At 36.3% G+C, this 17,465-nt stretch overlaps 1 protein-coding gene across 1 annotated transcript; it reads left to right on the forward strand.

The window, feature by feature from the left end:
• Positions 1 to 716: 716 nt before the first annotated feature.
• Positions 717 to 8,753, forward strand: LOC579482 (E3 ubiquitin-protein ligase TRIM71). The gene has a single exon (XM_003725371.3). It carries the CDS (start codon positions 1,342 to 1,344, stop codon positions 3,676 to 3,678), a length of 2,337 nt encoding a protein of 778 aa, XP_003725419.1. The 5' UTR covers positions 717 to 1,341; the 3' UTR covers positions 3,679 to 8,753.
• The last annotated feature ends 8,712 nt before the right edge of the window (positions 8,754 to 17,465 follow it).

Genomic DNA, 17,465 nt, shown 5'->3' on the forward strand with positions numbered 1-17,465 from the left:
ATGTAAGAACCGTGTAGAAATGCCACCTGACAATAATAGTGGTACCATGGCCACCCTCAATGATTCTCTTGATTGACCCTTATAAAGTTATAGACTGGGGAGTGTTTAATTCACAGAGACTAAAATTTGATTTAACTATATGGCAGGCCGTTCATGCCACTATAGTTCCTCTAACCATTTCTGGCAAAGTTCTCAAGGGACTTACAAATCGGGTCACAAATGTACAGAATTTACTCTTTTGTTTTATAATGGAGGAAAAAATAGTATCTAAAGATCAGAATTGAGAGACAAATGGTGAGAGCAACTAGTGGCATTAAAAGCTTGCCAATAGTTATGTCCAACTTACTGAAGTCGATCTTAATTAGTTTTTGTGAAACACCCCCAGATCTTACAGCCACATAGCCGTTTTCTCCTCCCCTTTTATATCTTCCAGTTGTCTAATTGGGAAATCTGTTTAATAATTTCATTTTTTGACAATTTAACAACAAAAAGATTTCAAGATCATTCAGAATTGTTAAGGCCATCAGATATTTGGTCCTTTTATTCTGGAGCTAGGACTTATTCGTAGATAAATTAATCTCATATATTCGAGTTTTAACTAATATTTTGATAAATAAAGTAGGGTTCTTAGCCGATGAGGGTCGTTTATGAACCATAACTAGTTCGGATCTATATAGGTCAGATCGTGGATCAAGGTTTTATTTACTGTTCCACTATTTGGGCTTGGTAGAAGTAGGTCATATTAATCATCGGGTGAGTAAACGTACGATCTCCCATTCACGCGGACAGAGCCTCTGTATGTTTTCCATTGTTATCTTGGTCAGTGAGTAACTGCGTGTACTACGAAATACACAGGAACCTTCGTCCTACATCTCAAACGCTGCTTCCGTACATCGCGTATCGCAGTGCCGTTGACCTAGTGAGTTGTATGTAGTAAAGGTTGTGCAACAAGCCATGACTTCGGAATGCGTCTTACTTGTATTTGACTCAAAATTGAAGAGACTTCCACTGACCATGTTTCATTGTTAGAAGGATTATATATCGGCCAAAAGGATGGTCTTGATAATGGACTTTGTGGTCCTCTGACCACGAACAAAACAATATGTTTCGCAGGGCATAATTGAACGCGATCGTGGAGGGAAAAGCCGCACGAATGCATTACACACATCAAGTAAATTGCCAACGATCGGGCAGTGATAGCACTAGCATTGGCATGCAGCCCACTGGCATCGGAGCTTTTGAACGATATTATATCACGTCAACGTTCATATTTCTCTGTGTTTTAAGATATTTGACTGAAAATCTAACATACTGTGACTCTTTAAAGTATTCTTTGAGCAAATGGCCACCCCGCATGAAGTCGACGAGTTTCACGATTCACAGCAGTGGTGCCCTCTGTGTTCTGAACGCATAACAGACCCTAAAATATTGCAATGTTTGCACAGTTTTTGTAGACCATGTTTGGAGAAACGCGTCGCCGAACCAGATCGCGTGAAGTGCCCTGTCTGCATGCATGAAACATCACTTGGTGATATGGGACTAGATGGTCTGACCTCCAGTATTCTCATCAATAACATCCTCGATGTTGTCAGTAGCCATGATGATGAAATGGATCAACGTTTATTCACACTCACAGAGAATCATCACAGGCGACAGTGCAATTCGTGTGAGGAGGGGCAGATTGCCACACGCCTTTGCAAGGATTGCAATGAAGTCCTTTGTGAAAGTTGTGTCCTGGCTCATCAACGGGTCCGTCTCACCAAAGATCACACCATTATCTACCTGGAAGGAGGAGGCATCAATGGAAGCCGCCACACACCCAAGCTCCCTATGCTCTTTCAACACTACCAGCATCAGTATCAGCCGCCCAAGATGCAGCCTGTTTCTGACAGACCTCCCAGCTATTGTGACATTCATAAGGAGATGCTTCGACTATACTGCGATACCTGCTACAAAGCGATCTGTAGAGAATGCACCATGGTGGAGCACAATGGTCACAGTGTAGTTTACCTCCAAGATGCTGTCCAGGATAGCAAAGCATTGACGGTCAAGATGCTGAATGATGCCAAGGCCAACTCGAGAGCTCTTCAGGAAAGCTTGGCACACACACAAGCCATGGCAGAGAAGGTAGAGCACAAGTGTCAAACGGTAGCTTCAGAGGTTCGTTCCAACATTCGCAGGCACAAGATGGGACTGGAAGAAAGAGAGAGGGAGCTCTTACGCAAAGTTGAAGTGATCCGCCAAGTTAAGAGCAAATCACTCCACTCTCAAGCTGATGATATTCAACAGGCTATGGAGAGCTTGAATGAGTGTATGGAATCTGTGCAGAAAGCTCTGGAATCGGGCACAGATGTTGATGTTCTGAAAACCAAAGAAAAGATAATGTCTGAGATAAGGACACTGAAAAGTCTACGGGGTTACCTTCAACCACAGGAGGAAGATGGCATCTTCTTCACACCCCCTGATAGTGTTTTGCATACTGCCATCTTATCCATGGGTTACATCAGTAGCAGTGCTTATCCACCAAACTGCTATGCTACAGGTGATGGGTTGAAACGGGCCTTGATCGGCAAGATATCCTCCTTCATGGTTCACTCAAAAGATCACAATAATGAACCAAGATGTGTTGGTGGCGAGATTCTAGAGGTTACTGTTCGTGGTCCTGATGGCATCCTCTATCCAGCTGAGGTTATTGACCAGCAGAATGGAACCTATCAGGCAAGCTACAGACCAATGCTTGAGGGTCAGCACTACTTATCAGTCACAATCAAGGGTAAAAATATCATGGATAGCCCATTTGTTGTCACCGCTCGCAATGCACGCAAGTTCACTACCATTGGTCCAGCCCTCATGTCTTTTGGTAGTGAAGGCGAAGGCGAAGGTCAGCTCTGTCGTCCATGGGGAATTGCGGTACATCCTGAGGGAAGAATCATTGTGGCTGACAGAAGTAACAACCGCATCCAGATCTTCAATGCAGATGGCTCATTCAGTCATAAATTTGGTTCTCCTGGAACACGCAACGGGCAATTTGATCGGCCAGCTGGAGTTGCGGTTAATGGTGAAGGCAACATCATAATAGCTGATAAGGATAACCATCGATGCCAGGTCTTCAAAATATCAGGCCAGTTTCTCTTCAAGTTTGGTGAGAAAGGTAGTAAGAACGGCCAGTTCAACTATCCCTGGGATGTTGCAGTCAACAGTGAGGGTAAAATCTTGGTGTCTGATACCAGGAACCACAGAATCCAGCAGTTCAACCCAGATGGCACTTTCATCAACAAATTTGGGTTTGAAGGTGCTCTGTGGAAGCACTTTGATTCACCCAGAGGAGTATCCTACAACAACGATGGACACATCGTAACAACAGATTTCAACAATCATCGTCTGGTGGTCATCCATTCTGACTTCCAGTCTGCACAGTATCTTGGATCTGAGGGAACCAACAATGGGCAGTTTCTACGACCTCAGGGTGTAGCTGTTGACCAGGAAGGCTACATCATTGTGGCAGATTCCCGCAATCACCGCATCCAAGTATTCCATCCAAATGGTAGTTTCCTTTGTAAGTTTGGTATGCCAGGTACGGGGTCTGGACAGCTAGATCGCCCTTCAGGCATCTGTGTGTCTCCAGATGGTGTGATATTAGTGGTAGACTTCGGCAACAACCGTGTGCAAGCATTCTGAAGTGATTATTACGGGTAAATAAAGGTAGGCCTTTTGTGTTACAGGGGCAGGAATATTTTATTGGAGGATGATTCTGAGCCACTGATATATCCCCACATTCATTTGCATACACCTGTAGCACTCTAAAAAATGTTGTGTTTCTACATGTATGTGTATATTAAATGCTCTAAGCAAAATGTAAAACATTTCTGTCGTTGAGACTTCCAAGCTGGCTAGCTTTTAATGACAAATCTATGCGGGTACTGAAAGATGAATAAATTGTTATTTTTCTGCTGTGTTTTCTGCCCTTTCAACAATCTAATTGTAAAGGTGTTGTGGTTTTATGCAAGTGATTGTTGGGGAATACCAGTTAGATATATATTATATATACTTGTACATGAATTTTTAACCTAAATGCTTTAGTTTATATACGCACTATATCTTTCCTCCAAAAGGACAACACAAGTAGCAAATTTCAGTTTTTATTAGCTTGGGTTAAATATCATGGAAATGCAAGTATGGCAGATGAAGAAGAAGACCATGCAAAAAAATGCACTTCCTTCTCAAACCAATTAGAATTTTTGTTTTACCTAGCTAACCGTTTTAATGAAAGAAGTGATAATAGGATTCACCTGCAGTTACTTTGGTGTTGTTCTTGCTCAAAGTTTGAAATTGGTTGCAGTTTCCTTTGAGCATCAATATTTTCTCTTTGTTTAAATATTACAAATTAAAAAAACGCAACTCCTGTTTGGCTATTTTGAATCAAAGCTGGTGTTTCATGGAACCTAATCAAATGAATAAACCACTTAAGTTAAGTAGCATAATATACATGTACTTCAATAACAAACTCAAGAAAAAGGAATAAAGGATGAATTGTTACCCGTCCAATACAATAATATAAAGTTACATGATGTAGTTCCCTAAATATCCTGTAGGTGAACAGTAGTAGACACTAACATGGCTGCGCTCAGTATCTACCTCAATGTCAAAATGGTGTGCTCTACCTCACAGTCAGGGATAAATATGGGAAGAGGTTTCTGCATCCACAGCTCAGGTCGATCCAAGAAGTGATTGTAAATTGCTTTTAAAACTTGCATGTGTAGTCAAATGTTTTGATAACTATAAGATATAAATGTGTATGATATTTTGCAGCTGCCAATATTACTTGAATTATTTCAACAGGCTCCAAGTGCGAAGCATTTTGTTGTCAAAGCTTGAATTTAAAAGGAATGTACATTGATGCAAGACTCGTGAAAATGTTTTATTGAAGAAAAAAAATTGTATTAAAAAATGGTTGTTCTTTTGTTTATTAGATTAGTTTCATGTATATTATGTAGATGTTTTGTGCTGTTAATCCATAACAAAACAGTGTTGATTTTTTTCCACTTATATATATTTCACTACATTTTTCATTCACAGCTGTGAGGATAGTTCAGTTAAACTGTTCTTGTCATGTGTTAGGTGTTTGGCAATAGCTGAGATGTACTTTTACAAAAAGTTACATCAAAAGTACTTGGGCATTACTCACTTGACCAGCCTAAAATTTCATGTATGAACTTATTAGTGTTGTAAATTAGCTGGTAAAAAGCTGCCAAATGCAATTGTAAAAGAGATTTATATGTATTTCATTAGAGTTCTCTATGGCCTTTTCAAGCTTTTTGATTTATTTCAGGTTATTATACTTTTATGCTCAGGGATGCCTTCTAAGTTCAGCTTTATTCTGCTCACCACTAAGTCAAGATTGTCAAAATGGTAAAAGCATTATTATCAATAGTAGACTGTATGTTTACTTCATCTAAAGAGACTATTTGTTTGCCATCAATCTACCTGTTTATTGCCAAAGATTCTTGCGTGCTATTTCCCCCCAGTGAAGAAGAGCCATGTTAAGCTTTTTTTACAAATTAAATGACAATCACCCTCCATAGTGCTCATACCTTAACAATAAAACTCTAGCTTTTCTTAATTATGTATTAGTATTTTGTTGTCAAAAAGGACTGAAAAGCTAGCAATTTGCCCTTCAATTTTTACTGGCATGCAGGATCTTTTTCTTCAAAAGAAAAACATGCAGTTACATGTATACAAATAGCCTACTGAAGTGAAAAGCACAAATAATCAAATTTTCTTACAATTTGATATTGTTTTTATTGCTGGTTGTTTGAGAGCTACATGTTTCAACCATATGTTATCATGCTCTATCATTGGTCCATGGTTTGCAAGATGCAATTTCAGAACACACAAAGGATCATAGGATGCTACAAAAAAGGAGATAAATTTCTATACTTCAAGTATTGTCAATAACTCAATATCATAGGGAAAATTAGCAAAGCAAATTGGCCTAATCTAGCCTAATCAAAGTGTTGTTGATACAAGTCAATTGCTGTGTTGGAATTGTATATCAAATTCATCTAAAGGTTTACGGAGAAAACATGTTGATATTCCTTTTTTACAATTATTTAACATTTTCCTCATACTTTTCCTACAATTGACAAAAAATATTAGCATATTTATGCATACAACATTTATACAACATTTATACCTCAAGATAACATTTGAGGGCAGAATATTTAAAGCAAACATCTATTTACTATTTTTGTTATCACATTCTCTTTCAACATGTTGAAATTGATATCTCAATAGAAGTAAATGTCAGTTGATCGTGAACAAGAGTTGCCCAAATAAGAAAACAAATAATGCTGCTTATTTGAAATGCAATGTCATTTGTACTCTTTCACAATATAAATGAATAGGCTAAGAATTTCTAGAAAGGTATACAACATGACTGATATACTTAATTTTTACCTCAGCTCAGTCTTGGTGTATTTGAACAATTAGTGGAAAATTTGTGGGTTTATGTAGTCTTGTTAATCACCATGTTTGAATAGTGCTGCACCTACAGTATCAATGTTTGTGAAAAAATTTGTTAGTTGTAGATTTAGAAAATAGAATACTGCACTCTCCTGTTTACTCATTATCTCATATATTGAATGTAAGAAATGTCTGAATTTGCAATTGTTGTGCTACCTCTGAAAAGACAGCTTTTTAAAAAGAATGTCATTATATTGTAATGTCTAATTGTATTGTGATGAAAATTTGAATTTCTAAGAAATAATTATTAATTTTGAAATGTATGAAAATCTAGTTGAAATGGGGTACCTAGTAAAATGTCTCATAGACTATCATATACCTCAGCCAAACAAGAAAGAAGACTTTTATCTCAGGCTAAATAGTTAGAAATGGAAATGAAATAAGGTTGAAGCTAAGCTTATATGCTGTTGTGTGCTAGATCCACAGTCTAAGACTGAAGCTTGCATAATGATAAATGTGGCATGTATGCATTTCTGCTCTTGTTGCTCAAAGCAAATTACCCTGCTAGAAAAGTAAGAATCCCAAATGTCAAACATGGCTTGCTTATATCCCTAACTGCGCTTCTCTTTGTGCTTGCTATTAGCTTTGTGACTGTATAAACTGCTCGAGTATAGCTCTTTACGGATGAAAAATGCTGTGATTGTGATAAAACTTGTAAATGTAGCTGTATGTAAAGAAATGCTGCAAGAATATAAGTTGGTGCCATACTTGTTGTCTTAATGATTGTGTAAAAGTCAAGCCCAAGTCGTTTGGTTTGTGAACTAGGCCCTGACCATTGCGACCAGGTGCCGGTTTCCTTTTTCTAGATGGATGCTCCATTTTAAAATATGTAAAGATGTACATTTGGGATGAGGCAGGAACAACTAGCCCAGAAAATAAGTTGCCAGAATTTTCATATTTACACCCATGTATGTATATTAAACCTTCTTACAAGGTTTACATCATGTCTTAAAACTGTGGAAATTGACAATAGACGGTATAAATGTAGGTGAAATGTGTAAAACAGGCGTTTTTCAGGCTTTCAGCCCAGATCAACATGCATAAGTATAACTGTTGTTTTAATTGATGTACATTTACCAGGTCTAATCAGGGAAATACAATCTGGGCCTGCTGAAAAATGCTTTAGTGTAAATGTAAATTCTAAAAAACAACACCATACTAAAATGTTATTGTTAGAATTCTGTAATGTCATGTATTGTTGCCAAGAATATTTCATTTTTGTTAAATAGACGACTAATAAATGATCAAGATGTTTTAATTTGATTGACTCTTCAAACAAGCAGTTCTGATTAAGAGGCCATGCTAAACTAGTTTTGAAATATATGTATGAGACTGAAATGTCTGAATGCTGCAAAAATCATTGTATTTGATAATGTGCTTAATATTGACAAAACTTGCAATCAATTTAAAATGAGTGGAGTATTTGATAATCTGTAAGAAATGTTTTTAAGGAGTATTAATTTCTTTTAACTATGTATTTTGTGTAAATCGGGTAGTAAAATGAAATGGGAGTGTCTAAAAATTCAGCCAAACTAAATTTCTGTTGGTGTTTTATTGAAAGCTAACACTGTAATATATCATCACTGGTAATAAACACATGTACTCTAAATGTGTAAATTTCAGTTAACGTCCATCTGTACAACATAATCTGATATTGAGACGCTTAACATTTTAAAATAGCCCAAAATCATAAACTTTACAGTTAATTTATAAGTACTGCTTATATGTATTATCATTTTCTTTTGCATACCGTATTACGTTTTTTCCACTTTCATACAATTTAGGCATGTATTGAATATATTTTTCAAGTGAATGGATGAAATTAACTACCAGGAAGTGGGGATAAAGTTCTTAAAGTCACACACATGTTTGCTTTTTCCCATATTAGACACAAATTACTCAAACATGGAATATGTGAATGATGTATTTCCTCTGATAATCTCTGCATTCTGTAACAGGAATGTTGTCATACAATTAATTACACTGTGGATTACCATAGCAAACACTCTTAACTGGGATGTTTTCAATAAGATTTAAAACAAAATTGTATGATTTTTTTGTGCCCAACATTTGTCTAACTCTAAGTCTATGTGTAGGTTTTGGTGTATTGTGTGTATTTTTTTTACATGTCATTAAATCATGAGAAAGATTGAATTCATGCTTGTTATTTCACTTGTTGAGTTGTTCCGTTTCATTGAATGAAAATAAATGTTTTAGATGGCACCAATTAACTCTGTGTTGATTTTTTTTTGTACACACATATTGCCTCTTACTCGTAGCTACAGTATATAGCCATGTATTTTGATGTTGTTGTTGTTGTTTTTACAATGTTGTAAGTAAAACAAAGTTAAGGGGCCTTCCATAGTGAAAGGTGTGAAATGCACATACCTCAGATAAACAATAAGGGTGTAGAAAATAAATTACTCTCATAATTCCTGGCCTATTTTATTCATCATTTTCTATTGCAATACCTGATATTTGTCACTTAGAAATTAAACTACTTTCCACATATTTATTTCAGGGTAGATACATTTCATGATCTCCATGTCACATGTACTCCCCCTACAATTCATTCCCCTTTCCATCACACATTTATGAAGAGTTCATGGAAAGGTCACCCATAATCCATATATGGGAAAATGTATTTATGCTTTACAGGAATCTGCCAAAATGTTGTTACTTTCATCAAAATACCTCATGCTTCATAGCAAATATTCCCTAGTTATTGATACTCTTTGTTTTCCATTTGGCTTTGGTGAACTATTTATTTTATTGTCCGGTGGATGTTGTTGTATAAGGGGTCGTACAAACATGTAGATCTTTCTCTCTCGTAGGTCCATGTTATGTATACATGACGAGAATGTTTGTAAATTGTAGTTGGGGACATGGGGGACACGACTCTGTATCTCGCCTCTTTATTTATGAGCAATGGGAGATGACCATGTACTGTACACAGATCTGCAAACATGTACAGTACATATCTCACAATTACAAACACTGGGATGTAGGAGGAAAGCTTTTGTTTTGCTGGTGGATAGATAAATAAAATAGGAAGGTTGCATCATATTACATAACACCATATTCCTGTGTGGGTGGGTGTGTGTGTGAGTGTATAGGAGGTGTTGTGTGTTATATGTACAGTATGTGTGCATGAGTGTAACTGTAAAGAATGATTTGTACAATATGTATGTAGGTATTTGATTTGAGAGAAAATAAAAAAATATTTAAAAAAAAAAAACTGACATAAAACTACTCCATGCTTGCTACCATATATTTTGAAAAATGATGATAAATGAATAAATGAATTCATTAAAAGAATTGTGTATGCAGGTGTTAAGCTTGTAATTAAGGTACTGTAGCACTGCATTACTACGCTGCATCTCATTCAGGTTTCCCAGAATGATAAGGTGTGTAATGAATTAAGTCAAGGAGAGGGAGAGAGAGAGAGAATTATAATCTGTAAACAAGGTGTATGTGGGATAAAGCCTAAAGGAGAATTGGCTATGTGCCATGGCTGATGGTTAAGTACAGTGGCCTTTGATCATTTAGTGTTGATTCCTAAGCCATAACAGATAGTCATAATTATAAATTTACAGGAAAGCTCAGGGAGGGAGAAAGAATTAGAGTTGAGAGAGAGAGAGAGAGAGAGCGAGAGAGAGGGGGGGGGGGGGAGTGAATGATAATAGTGATATGTATTGCATGGCTACAAAACATTTGTACTTGTAAATGAGAGGAAAAAAAAGGAGGCAAAGTGACAGAGAATAAGAAAAGAAAAAAGGGGTCTACAAATGTAGGGTGATCACTGATCAATAGATACAGGGAGGTGATAAAAATGCAAAAAGTACATGGAATATTACACTAGTAGTTTGTACATAACAGGGAATAATTTTCCTCAAATTTTTTGATTAGCAATTTCAGCCGATGGATGAATATTTAAAATGAAATTCTGTACATTTCTATGGAAGAAAACTGCTACACAAAAGATATTTTGTATAGCAGTCATGCAAAAATGCATAGCAAATTGCGATGCGATACCAGGAAAATTATTCCCTGCATAATAGTAAATAGGTAAATGAAGGGATATTACAATGACTGAAATAGGAAGAATATTTAGCAAGGGTTTGATGACTAGAATGACATTTAGACTTAGAAAGAAACTGCATTATTCATGACTTCAGATCAGAACAAAAGCTTGGATGGAATTCCTTTCCAATGCTGCATGCCTGCTGTGCTGGGAGCGGTGAAGTAGAAACCCCTGGCAACCCCACACAAATAGTAATGGTTGATATATTACCTCAATTTAATTGAATATACATGTATATAGTGCTGCATAAAACCAATACAGAATGAAGCTCTTGGATGGTATGTCATTTCAATTTACAACACTACCATTGCTACCATGCATATGATATAGGGCATATATTGTATGTACATGTATGGGTGATATATAAATAATAATTCCCATGCTCGTCATTATTTATTGGGGATTGGAGGACCTAATAAAAGGGGTATTGCTAAATATTTCCAAGCCTATCATGTGTTAATCACCTAATATATTTAACTTTATATATGTTTACGTAAATCCACGTGCTTCAAGTGAAGTTTGAATTAAAGCGCGCAATCAGAAAATTGGGCATAGGGGGCGCAGCTTCGTAAAGGAGTATTCCTCAACATAGGTACCCTAGGAGCCGAAAGCTCTGTATAGCACATTGGAACATGAATGTCGAGCATGACTTGTATTTCAAAGCCCGTGCCTCTCATGCACCATTGTATGCCAGCCAGCAAGCATGTTGCTCTTATCCCTCGCTCAATCATGTAAGTGTGACTCCGTGACCCCTGTCGTCTAGACATAGATCACATGATCTGATGGATGCAAGTCACTAAGTCCAAAGAAATCTTCAAACAAACCCGGGGGTCAGAGTAACATTTTCCTTCCCTGGATGCTTTTGAGGGTGTTGTATGAATCATGCAGTCTTTCATGTACTTAGCATGCAGTGCAGGGATGCTGCCAAGGATTAATGTTGCAATTATGTGCTACAAGAAGGAATACAGTCATATAGCTGTATGTTGAACATTTCAAACACATTTTGCTAAAAGGCAACCTACATGAAGTGTGCTATGTTGTACTGATAGTTTGGATTATGACGATGATAATAATACATGAAATAACATATATCACTCATAATAATAACAGTGGTAATATCAATGCTTTCATTACTATCATCCCCAATTAATTTATGAATATTATTACAAAGATTATTTGGTTCTTTCATGCAAGCAAAGTGTGCACCATCTTCACCCCAGAGGGATATTCCAACCATATGGTCACCATAAGGGCATTTTGCAATGATTAATGGCTTTTGGCATTCTGCCAGTACCAAGCAGGTTTCTATAGATGTTCCTGATACCGAGTTGCAAATATAATTATCTTGCTAAAAGAGAGCACATACGTGGCTAGCACCCATGAACATTTCAGCTACCATTTTTCATTTATTTATTTCTAATCTTTTGACAGGGTAGCCCATTCACCAACAAGTAGTGGTCTTCCATGGGGCCTTGAATGAACATATTTACATAGTTTATAACATTTATATAGAACAGTTACAAAAATAATACTCGTTTGCAAAATTAAAATTAAGTGATCTTACAATATGACTTTGACATAAACTGTACAGTGTGAGATAGCACACATGGAGGGGTATCTTTGCACACGTAGAGAATAATCTTGCCATTATCCTTTAATAAATATGAGTCAAATTTATTTTAATTGACAGCATATGATCCATTTTGTGGCCCCACAAGAAATACATGTAAGCTGCTTTTAGCATTATTAGGTTATACATGTTCTCTCTCTTAATTGGTGTAAATTTCTCATGCTTTAGATATATATTTGTACTTGACAAATAAAATTAAGTCAAATTGAATAAAATCCCAAGACACAACTTTAAAATGTTATATGCATTAAAGATACTATGTCCCTTTTGCAGCCAACCTCAAATTCTGTAGAACTTTGCAGGAATTATGAATATGTCATGTATGTCCTATCTGTGAAATTTAAACGTTAGCAGTGTCCTAATATTCAAATTATGTAAGGAAACCCGTTTACTTGCTAGACTTCACTGTCAGACACTCTTGTCAGTATTGAGTGTCTGACTGGCTTTTTCTTCTTCTTTGGTAATAACATACATAAAATGAGCTGTAAAGAATTTGTCTACATCAATAACCCACTTCTTGTAATGGCCAAAATTAAACTGATTGAATTTTTGTGCAGCATAAAATGTAAGACCATGCGGTACAATGGTCTGAAAATCAAGACTATTACTTATTGGCTCTATAGCTCCTAAGTCGATTTGACAAATAATAGTCATTATTTGCCCACTTAAAGACATTTTCAAGCCCCATTTTTTTAAGGGGAGTTCTAAATTAGTATTATCTTTCAAATGCCATTGGAATTTAACCTTTTCATTTTTTTTGGCCTGCAAAAGGGACATAGTACCTTTAATTATAACCAATAATATGAACCTGAAAAAAAAGAGAATAGAAGATGACCTCTCTCAACCCTCAGGCATTCCTGTCAAGGCCAAACCAGAGTATGCTGATCCATTTTTATCTTCTTCTAAAAATTGTTGAAATTCAAAGGTCAATTAATTAGCAAATTGGAATTTTGTTTTGTAGCAGATTAATCTTATTCAGATCAAAGACTGGGTAAATATTTTGAACCTTTAAAAATAGAATTATGAAATATTGTTAATAAAAATGAATCATAAACACAAGTGTCATGCTTCATTTCCTTTTAATTCTTTCTACCATTATTTAAAACTTTCCTTCACGTATAGTGGCTCATTCATCCATGTATAATGAAATGTATTAGTTTCCCACTTGCTTGCTTTTATATCCTGTGTTACATGAACTGCTGAGCTTTGTGCTTTGAGGATTCTTCTATTATCATGCCATGTCCAAGGACACATATTTTTCAATACATTGTGAATGTATTCATATTCTACAATGAGTCGAAAGCTTGGAATGATGCTGAGTCAACAGGGTTGCCCTTTGAAGAGTTCAATTATATCTCTAGATCAGAGCACTGTTTCATAAAACTTGTTATAAATAACAAATGCTAAATTTCTATGACAAATTTGCTCTCAGCCAATCAAATACCACATTTTCAGTAGCTTATAACAGTTACTTTAACTGTTATTGATAAGTTTGATGAAACTGGACCGTTTCTCTGGTGATAAATAGCCTGTGGTGCAAAGTGAATCACAATGGAAGAAAGATCATGGGGCCTGCCCTAACCCATCCCTTCCTGTTCCATACCCCGATCTGCCCTCCAGATAATCACATGACAGTGAGAGAGAGAGAGAAAAAGAGAAAGAGAGAGAGAGAGAGAGAGAGAGAAAGAGAGAGTGTGTGATAGGGAGTACTCAACTCTTCTACTCATGCTGGTATAGATCTAATGCAAAAAAAAAAGAAGAAAAAGATCCATACATTCACTTTAGAGACAGATTTAGATTGTAAGAGCTCCCCTGCATGCACCCCTCCTTTATTTTCAGAAAACAGATAAATATCTGTATCAAAATGTATTTTATGAATTACAACATGACACTACATTTTTATAGATATAGTTTCAATTGGATGACAGTAGTGGAATATAGCAAATCCATTTAATTTTTGTTTTAATGCAATTCACTTTTAAAGCTGAAAGGCCTATCTTATTGACAGTCAAACTAGCTATGTTCATATACATAATGATGTATGTGCCTGCTTTAATTCAAACCTCACACCTTTTAATTTTTAATTGAATATTTTATTTGAATAACTTGATGTGTAATTAAATTACCTCTAAGTTCTTACCTGAAAAGTCTTTTACTATAAATCAAAATTGCTGTTGACTATGTACATGTATATTTTGTTTATTTCCGTGTGGAGAGCTTAAATTGTGAAAGGCATGAGTAAAGTCGGGCTTGACCTATACAGTTTGAAACAGCAGGGACTCCCCCTATACCTCCCCTTAACTGACCAGGGTGTGAAGAACCCTAGTTGTAGGCATGGATGTCAACCCATGCTCTACAGTTTGACACAGTCTGCATGCAATCCTTTTGGCAATTGTTTCCAACAGTGACAAGCAATGTGACAGGCTACTTAACAACTGACTATGATAATGAATTCTTGTCACTGAGAGATTAAAGAACAACAGGAAATGAATCATAATGTGTGGATATGAATGAATACAATTCACCTGTATATAGATATCCAGGATGAAGAGAATGTAAAATGCAACTCAAAATTGATTGTTTACTTTAATACATGTACATAATAGCTTTATGAATAAAATGTATGATTTTACAATGGTTTGTAATTAAAGCTTTGAGGTCTTTGAGGATGATAGTCTATAGAATATTTTGATATACAGAACAAGTTTTGTTGATTACCTTAATTTTTAACTCACTTGTCTCATTACATTTGAAATACATGCATTATCATTAGCCAGTCTTTTACTATATCTCAAATTTTAATCATTAAAAAAATGTACATAGTAGTCAAGAGTGTTCTTGACCTAAAGTCAAAGGGGTTATGGATGGGATATTTTTATTTTCACACATCTATGAGGGTACTTAGTTCCTGTTCAGTTTACCCTGGAATGCCTGTGAACTTTATAGTGTATCTTTTATAATTTACCTGTCACTGATATTGTCCCTTCACTTGAAGTGGTTTATTGTAAAACCTGTAAAACAATTGTTATTGTTATGGCTGATGAAAATTGTTTTCTCCAACTTTAAATTTATAAACTTCTACTTATGTTGATTTTCAAAATTCTGAAACACAGAAACTTCACAAAAGATTTGTCCAGGATACAGATAACACTTACTTCTTTCCACATAATTGTCCAAACTGATTGAAGGAAACGGATCATTGATTTGTTCATAAACTAAATACTATTGGTGCATTTTCAGCAAATGCATGGCCTTGATTAGCACTAGACCTCTAGGTCTATGTATTAATTTGTAATAGATTTACCTTGATGTTGGGCTTCAAGTATAATTACTTATATGCCCCTCTGCAGCAGGATTAAAATCTGTGTCAATACAAGAGCACAGAAACATTTCATTTGGGTTGAACATGTCATATATATTGAGCTCTCCATGCTTTTTCTAGGTTGGAGTTGAATGAGGAGTTGAATGAGCTATTGATGGGCTATCAATGACGGTAAACTGGAATTCAGCTTAATTTATCATTTATAAACATGGATCTAAATCAACACAAACCAAGGTATGAACATTTCAAATCCAAGTGGTGGGTCTTATCTTATGTCATTATGAATAATGAGGCCAATTATTTATATTTGGGGAAGATCAGATTCTCATATTGATAACATGTAGACTAGTTTATTCATCAAAATTATGGCACCATTAACGATATTGAACGAGGATCCTATTTTCCCAATCTTAAAGGTAAAGACCAGTATTGGAAACGCTCCAATTTCAAAAAATGAAATGAAAGTCAGTTTTATTACCAATCATGTGAAAGAATATGTTTTGAATATTATTACATGATAAAATTTTTGACGGGAAACTGCCTACTAATTGATATATTTGGTAAATTAGTGTATCTCTTGCCTGTTGAGAGATACAAATGCACGTGTCGTGCATGTGTGTGTAGTCCCATATACATCTTTCTGTGTACAGTGCTTCTAACTTTATGAAGACTTGGCCAAATTTCTTATCATTTTGATGATTCTAGAACCTTGCAGTACAGATCTAGATCTAGATCTATGCTAGATGATCAACCTTTTCTGATCGATTTCAGAACGTTTCTTTCACAATGCAATCGCATGACCATAACTGGTCTTTAGCTTTAACCTAGGTAAGGCATTAAATTCCCACCTCCCCTTTTTCTCAAAAAAGTGGAGGGGGGGGTGAAAATTCAGGAGATACTTGGTGTAGACTGTTTAGAGTCTAGGCCGGCCTAGAGTCTGACTGTGTAAAGACTAAAGTCAAGACTCAAGTGAAACAACCCTGATCAAGAAGAAATTCAACAGCACAAAGTATTTGGCGCATTTTCGGGCATTGGCCTCCTTTTGATTATTAAATAAAGCCTTTCTAGTTTTAATTCAATGTGGAACAAAAATATGGGTTTATCTCGAGCTCTGGCACCCGGAAAACTTTCTGTTCTGAGCTGGGCATCGCCAGTGCAGTGTGCTACCAATGGACACAGCAGTCATGCAGTGCCACCTGCATGCACCGAGCTAGCTGCCAACCGCACATTACAGGCAGGAGATGGTCATTTGAAATGGGTATGCCCGGACCTGTCTACGATAATTTCCATTATTCTTACCAGCTTACCTCTTTGATTCATTCATAACATTCAATGAAATAGACTACCTGATCCTCTGTAGATGATATGGTGATAAAACTGTCTTCGAACATCGGGACGAACTAAAGATTGAAAGTTGCGTTGCTCGACGACTGGGCAATTCGTCAACAATGTCGACGCGGCCATCTTAGGAAACCAACTTTTAGCCAATGACCAACGAGAATTAGCTGCGCGCGCCGAGCTAGCATTAGCAGCTGCGCTACTGGTCAATGATCTCTAGAAGTGAACAAACTTTATATGCAAATTAGCAAGATTGTAAACAAAGGTTTGTTTACATCAGTGGTTTACATTCATACGACGGGCGCCCTTCATCATCGTCATCCTCGGTCACTTCTTCAGGGTTAGTTATGTTCTTAAGTAAAGTAGATCTAATTTGCACATTCACAGGGTTAGGATGGTTTTGATCATATTAAATTAACTCAAATCGCTTAATCGCTCACTGCCTGTTTCGTGTTACGATCGGAAGCTGGGAGTACTTAGGTCTAAGGCCCAACAACAAAAATAACGAGTTTCTCGTCCGTACTTTTTCCAAAAAAAAGGAGAAGGCAGGGCATTACTATTCACTGTTT

Source organism: Strongylocentrotus purpuratus, unplaced genomic scaffold (genome assembly GCF_000002235.5).
Source record: "Strongylocentrotus purpuratus isolate Spur 01 unplaced genomic scaffold, Spur_5.0 spur5_scaffold_8, whole genome shotgun sequence".
Classification (NCBI taxonomy): Eukaryota; Metazoa; Echinodermata; class Echinoidea; order Camarodonta; family Strongylocentrotidae; genus Strongylocentrotus; species Strongylocentrotus purpuratus.

What these genes read in the sequence shown, in the direction of transcription:
- LOC579482 (XM_003725371.3), top strand. Translation starts at nt 1,342, where the DNA reads ATGGCCACCCCGCATGAAGTCGACGAGTTTCACGATTCACAGCAGTGG.